Source organism: Corvus cornix, chromosome 1A (genome assembly GCF_000738735.6).
Source record: "Corvus cornix cornix isolate S_Up_H32 chromosome 1A, ASM73873v5, whole genome shotgun sequence".
Taxonomy (NCBI): Eukaryota; Metazoa; Chordata; class Aves; order Passeriformes; family Corvidae; genus Corvus; species Corvus cornix.
In genome coordinates this window covers 51,548,222-51,555,357 of record NC_047057.1, presented here as the reverse complement: position 1 = coordinate 51,555,357, position 7,136 = coordinate 51,548,222, and the positions used below count along the sequence as shown (strand labels likewise).

The window sequence follows — 7,136 nt, the reverse complement described above, 5'->3', positions numbered from 1 at the left end:
CTAATCTGATATTCTGATGAGTGGCTGGTGTCTGACACCAAAGCCCAGGACAGCCCAGACAGGTCACTGGCTCGGTGCCATGGCGAGCTCTGCCATGCAATGGAAACCGCGGCAGGGAGAGGGGCCGCAAGCTCAACCTGGCTGCAGTCGGTGCGTACGTGCTGGAGCAAGGAGGCTGGCAGCCACACAATCCATATCCCATCGTGTGACTGGGAATGTGTATGTGACACCACATGGTACCAACAGGGAGGGGGGCTGGGGACAAGTCCCTGGGACCCACCACCTGATGTAAATCTATTTCTGGAAAGGAAGGAGGAAAATGTCTGGGCTTGCACTGATATGGTTTATCTCCACTGAAGGACATTGTCCCATACATGAACCAGAAAAGCCTTATGTGCTAGTAGCAAAGGGGGGCTCCAACAAAGACTCTGAAACAATATAGCACAGAGCTAAAAAATCCTTTCCCTGTCATCCCTTTGCTCTAGTAAACTTCCCCTGTCCTTAAAGCAGGGGCCATTGCAGGTGTTTTATAGACTCACTCTGTTGGAATTACATATATCCCTGCAGTTATGTCAGGACTTGGCCAAGGGCATACTCTGTGCCTAGAGTGGCAAAGGTGCAGAGATGTGGATTTCACCACAAGCACCCCAACCCACTGAGCCTGCTGAAGATACCTTCACTGTTATCGGTACCTGAACATGCTGGTTCATCTCAGCTTGCACACCTTCACTGAGCCATAGGTACAACCAGAAAACCTCCATCAGGCCCCACATCTGACCAGCAGATTTAAGGATGGTCCCTAGAGCACTGACACAGTGGGGTAAGGCAGGCAGAGAGAAGTGCAGTGCTCCCAATGGACTGACATTTAGTGCAGGTACCTAATAAACCGTAACTAGGCACAACACACATGCAAACCCTCCCTCCTCCACCACACTGCCCTACATAAAAATATCTAGACAACTCCAGTCCCACTCAGACTGACAGAGGCAGCTGCTATAGCAGAGCTTTCAATCCTAAAGCAGAGTCTGTTGTCACTGGCAGGAAATCTTATTGTGTTGGGCAAGCAATCCTAGACCTTAATTAAATATATAGCCCTCCCCAGAAAACCAGACAGACTAGACTGGAGTCAGACGAAGCACACTGCTTAAGCCAGGGACCACCTGGCTGTAACTTCATCTAGGTGACAGCATATGCCTTTGTGACCCCCTCTGAAAGGTTGAAACACCAAGCAAGCCCTCAGAGGTAAAGTGAGGATTTGCAAACAGCAAGAAATCAGATATGCACTGTTCTGGAAAGGAATTTATTGTTCCTTCTCCTTTCAGAGACTGAATTTTTGTGGCCTTTGCCCTGACCAAAGACACAGCAGATCATGCTGGTTCAAGATTGATTTTTAAGGGAGCTGGTGGCTCCTTCACTGTCTCCACTGCACACAGTGTAGCAGGGAGTACTTTGAACTAGGTCCTGCTAGTAGCTCCTGTTACTGAGCATCTCATTTTTCTTCCTTGTGCTCGCCCTCACACTGTCTCTGTGAGATAAAGTGCATTACTTTCTCCACACGAAAAAAGAGCAGGTGTGTCACCTCCATGCATTTCCCCTAGCCACAACCCCGTGGTATTGGGATGGGGAGAGGGCGACAGGCAGAGAGAGGCATCTTGCCTTTTTGTCTGTCCCTCAAGGTCCTCCACAGGATGTGGGTGTACATCTATAAACACAGTGCAGAATGCACAGCAGAGGCACCTCAGCAAAAATACAAAAGGCTGCAAAGACCAGAGTTTGGGTCTTTAGAGCATATGCTGCCATTGCAACCTTCCTCCTGAGCTGATCATCTCTCCTTTCCAGTGTCTGGAGAGAGCAATGTGCTGTGCTGCTGCCAGGACCCAAGGCTGCTTGCACATGCCACCTCCCCATAAATAAGCCAGGGACCTTCCCTCACCACATTCCCCCAGCAGAGCAGTGGCCATGGCCTTTAGTCAGGGAGCACTTCTCTCAGTTCCGAGGCACTGAGCTGAGGCTGCTGTCCTGTGCTGTGAGGTCCGGTAATCAGGTCATGCCCCCATGGTGAAATCTGAGTGCCCCACATCCCTGGCTAAGACAGATGCCACGTGCTGCTCAGGTCATGGACTGACAGTGCAGGTTGTGCCGCAGCCAGATACGCATGCAAAACACCTTTCCACTTTCTCCTTCTCCCTTAGTTCTCACTGGAGTGCTTGTACAGCCAGGAGCAAACACACGACTCTGGTGCAGGGATTTTTATTTTCTGAGAAATACATACTTCACTTCCCAGTGCAACAGACCTTCAGACGCATAGTGGCGGCTGCTAGAAGCCTACGGATCACAGGGAGTACTGCTCCTCACAGTTTTGCTAATGCAAGTTTAACAACTAAGCTCTCCAGAGCTGGCAGGCACTGGAGACTGACTGGCTGCATTCACCCCCACAAAGCAAGGTAATACTGTGCTGGAAGCTCTCCATAGTAACCTGCTAACAGTCTCACCTGTGGGAGGAATGGGATGCTGTGTCCCTGCTTCCCATTCTCACATCTCTCATTTGAGTCATTCCTTCACTCATTCACCACACTCAACACTTCCCTTGATCCTCCACATCCCTTCATCTTTGGCCATGCCATTTGCCTCTCAGATGAGACTGAGTTTCAGGGAGAGAGAGAAAGGGGATAAGATAGGCTGAAGCTCACAGATAACCCTTAATGTTATTTTTCCTAAGCAAGCAGAATATTTCTTTTGTATACACTAAGCCAGGAAACGACAGTTTATCATGGATATCACTCTGAGTGCTTCTATGCTGCCTGAGTGACTCTTGGCCTCTCATCAAAGCTTTCCCACACATCAGAGATTGCCAATTACGAGATGTCCAAAATAGTGCTGGGGAAAGATGCGTGGCCAGGCCCTCCATTGTGGTGTTCCTCTGTGCGTATGTGCTAACCCTGGAAACCGAACTCCTTGTACTTGCTGGCCATGTCATTTCGGAACAGCTCCAGAGCTTTCTTCATTGCAGCCTGGGAATCAGCCCCAAAGTCTGCAGCGTGCTTTTCAGCAATGACCTTGATAATGACTTCAGAAATGAACTGTGAGGAAGGAAAGAGAGAAAGAAAAACTGAAGGGACACTCAAGGTTTATTTTCAGAAAAGCCAGACTAAGAAATAGGTTGGAGAGCCTGGAAATATCTCCGAGCTAATTCAGTAGCCCTCCCTGCAGCCTCTGGAGGGACAGTGAGGTCTAGTATGCAAGGAGCCTGGGCTAGGCAGAAGCACTGGGCTCTCTGCCTAGCTCTGATGCTGATCTGCTTCATGACCTTGAGTAGACCATGGCCCCTCCCACTTTTTGTCTGCCTCATCCATTAAGTCTGCAAATTCATGCCCAGTGTTTGTATAACACTTAGTTTTATGGGTCTTGGTCTCCAATGGATCCTCCAGGGCTTACTCTAAAATTGTATGTCCCTTGCGTCCAGTCACTGACAGGCCTTATGTAATACAGTTTCCCAGGCATGCATAGGCTGCATGGTCTGGTTTATTGTTGTCAAGGGCTGGCCAGACTGTGTGTGATGTTTGGAATGGGAATCTAAACTTGGATATTCACGTACCATTTGCATACCATGAGCCCTTTCTGTGCCTCCTGCTGCTTGTACACACAGACCTTGGACGTGAGGGAGAGCTCACTGAAGTCCAACTAGTCATCAGTAAATAAAAGCACAGCTCTCACATGGCTGTCTTGCACACATTCACCACACATCAGACACTGAGATTCCCTGCCCTTTTCCATACCTCCAGATATTTGACAGGGATTTTGTGCTTGGTTGCATGGGTCTGAGCCAGGGGCTTCAACTCTGCCTCATGATTACCCTTTGCCTTCAGGATTTTTCCCAGTTGGGTAAGAACAGTAGTTCCATGTTTCTTCAGATCTTCAGAGCCCTTCATCGCATCAGGAGTCTTCAGGCCTTTGAACTTTTCAAAGCGATCGAGGGTTTCAGGATGGTCCTTAAAGAGTCTGTGGACAAAAGTAGAGGGACTTTGGAGAGCAGAAGGTCCTGACATCCCTCCCTTTGAGTATTGAATCTACTTTAATCCCATCTTCTTACCCATGTCCTAAGATGATCATCACTGTCTATTTCCATTCTCTCCGGTCATGACAGAGACACTGCCCTAAACATGTCCAACTAGAGCAACAGAGCACGTGTCTGTATTTTTTCCATATAGTTCTGTTAACTCTTCGGCACCCATTCCCTGCATTATGTCAACTGTTTTAAGACAGAGACAAGAGACAAGGCTCATCATGGTACTGAGAGGTGAGTTCTTGTATTCATTTGAAGGAAAACCAAAACCAAACAAAACCACCTGTCTTCATTGATTTACTATTGCTGAGGAGCCAACCTGTAGACCCCTGCCTGTCACAAGAACTCTCTTATCAGCCCATCATTTGTTGACCAGGAAAGGAGAGCTCTACAAGCTTCTCATAGCAAAAAAAAAAAAAAAAGAGCAGCCCCCAGCCTCAGGTCCCTTACATCTGGAGGCCATGTGTTCTTGAACATCATCTGGATGGGAGAGTTTACTGTGCCCTCAAACCCTACGATTGCAGACATGGAGGAATTTGGTTCCTGACCTTTTTTCCCACCCTCTTTCCCTTGCCTCTCTTCTCCCTCAGAAACTCCTTGGAGGAGACTTGTGTTGGCAAGGGAGCACAAAGTCACAGGGTGACATCTATTTATTTAATGTCATGCTCTACTCTGTGATACTTGTAAGAAAAAAGGTATTACTTTTCCATTTGGAACTGCTTTTACTATCTTGTGGCAAATTGAGAGCAAAAGTAGCCACCTCAGAGATGAATGGGTGAAGATGGCTCAGGTTCCTGCTACCCCTCCAGCATGCCTGCTCTGAACCACGAGGGGAAAGCCATCACATTTCCACCCACTTCATTCCCACTCCCTTTCCTTCCCATCAAATGGCAGCTGATCTGGGACATGAAAAAGGATGTAAGGAAAACAGCCCCCTGCTTTGGCTCATCTTTGAAAAACATTTTTCAAAGCTTTGCAGTGGATATGCCTGGTGGTGTGGGACCCTTGCTTTAGCCATGCTTAGGGTAGAAAACCCCCCAAGCAGGTACCAGATCCCCACTACTCTCCTCAGTGTCTGTACCCTTCCAGCACATTTGGATGTGCACAGTCTGAGGGGAAAGCTGAAGAGAATCTCCTCAAAGTCTGCATCCCTTCTGGTCTTAAGGGACAAGCTAGGCTCCAATGTCCACCTAATGTCCTTTCCCAGTCTTCAGTATCTGGGGTGTTCACCACTCCGAGTGTCAGGATCACAAGGACATCATGGAGGTTGGGGTCCTCTCAGTTGGAGACCTCATGAGCACTTCTGACACTGGAATCTTGGAGGAGGGACATAAGGGGAAGGACGTGCCTCATTTCATACTCAGACCTCAAATTCACCATGAGGTAGTGGACAAGTGTTACCACACAGATTGCTGGCCAAAAGGCAGGATGGGCAGGGCTCTACCAGGTGAGACTAAGGTGGGGAGAGGGAAATACTCAGGTACTTCATGGTTAATTTTACTGAAATAGATTCCAAGAAAATTGCCACAGAGGTGATGTTCCTCTCTTTTCCTTCCCTGCCTCCCCACATCCTTTCTGCAGAGCACCTGAAGCCCCATGACACACAATTCACTCCAGCATTTCTCACTGTAGAGCTTGGGAAATGAGGATCCAAAGCAGAGCTTAGCCACCAGAAGCAGAGAGACAAAGCATAGCCATGTGTTAAAAGCAGCACTGGTCTGCTCCTGCACCCACAGAGAGATGGAAAGACAGAAGCACAGCCGCTTTACACAGTGAGTAACTTTTAACCCAAAAAATAGCAATGGAAAAACCACCACCCTACAAGAAAGAAAACACCTTGTTGAAATAAACACTGACAAACGTCTCTCAACAAAAGCTCTCAGCTTTACTCTTAGAACTGAAGCTTCTTGCCTACCTCATTAAAACTTCATGGCCATGGCCAGCAAGGTCAGACTCCACCTTTCCCCAGATGGTCAGGACTTGCTGCCATTCCTGGTCACTGAGCCCCATGGTTCACCAAAGACAGGTCCCGAGTGCTTCCTGCAGTCGTTTATCTTTCCCCAAAGGGTAGCTGGAGAGCTCACCCGTGGGATTTATAGCCCCTGCCCACAAACCTACACCTGTCACTCATCAGCTGGACTTCTTGCTCTCTTTCAGGCTTGTCTAACCTAATCAGTCTCCCTGTTTTTTTCCTAGGAAGCTATTTTGGGTCAGGTACTATTGTGGGTGCCACTAATGGCATCATTTCTGCTTTTCGTATTGGACTGGCACATGTCCCACTCTAGACAGAAAGGGCACTGCCGGGATGCTGTGCCAGAAGCCTGACCCAGGTTCCCAAGGACCCAGAGACAGTGCCAAGCTTTATGGCAGGAGATTCCTGAAGAGCACTGTCATCTGCAAGGCCACCCTGCCTCCCTCGCCCCTGGCCTGCCAAGGGCAGGCAGGAGAAAAGGCCGGGACAGCCAGTAGCATTGACTCCATCACTCCAAAGGCCTTTCCTTGCCCATAATGATCTCACCATCCTTTTCTCCTGGGGCAACACACCACTGGTGACACACCCTTAAGAGATAACCATATTCAGAGCAGCCCAGTCATTTCCCCCCCTGCTGCAAGAGGAAGGAGGGGATAAAAACTTTATGGGAGCCAGTTCCCCCACACCTCCCTGCTGGGATCTTGCTCTTCCAGGAAACACCTAGAATTAGCTGAGTCTGGATATTGGAGCCAGCAGATGTACAACTGAGCCAGAAAGGTAATTTGCAGTGGACGAGAGATACGAGGACACAGCAAAGCTCCATTCAGCACCCACCCAGCCAGCAGTTCTGGTCTCTGGCTACTTCTCTCAAGCCAAACAAATTTCAGTGTTGGAAGGAAAAGCCACTGAGGTGACAAACCGTGCGGGTATGCTTTGGGAGAGCTCCCAGACTTTGTCCTCCCTTCCTGTCAGGACTGGTAATGGCCTGGCACACCAATGGGATGACTGGTCCTTTCCAGGAGTGGCTACAGTCAGAGCACAGCCTGATTACAAAGCCCAGCCAGCACTGCTGTCCCGAACCGTGCACCTACCTCTGGATGT

At 48.9% G+C, this 7,136-nt stretch overlaps 1 protein-coding gene across 1 annotated transcript; it reads right to left on the bottom strand.

The window, feature by feature from the left end:
• Positions 1-2,234: 2,234 nt before the first annotated feature.
• MB (myoglobin) lies at positions 2,235-6,142 on the bottom strand. The gene is made up of 3 exons (XM_010410505.4): positions 5,979-6,142; positions 3,777-3,999; positions 2,235-3,080 (listed from the first exon to the last, which is right to left on the bottom strand). Exons 1-3 carry the CDS (start codon positions 6,071-6,073, stop codon positions 2,934-2,936), a joined length of 465 nt encoding a protein of 154 aa, XP_010408807.1. The 5' UTR covers positions 6,074-6,142; the 3' UTR covers positions 2,235-2,933.
• Positions 6,143-7,136: the final 994 nt, after the last annotated feature.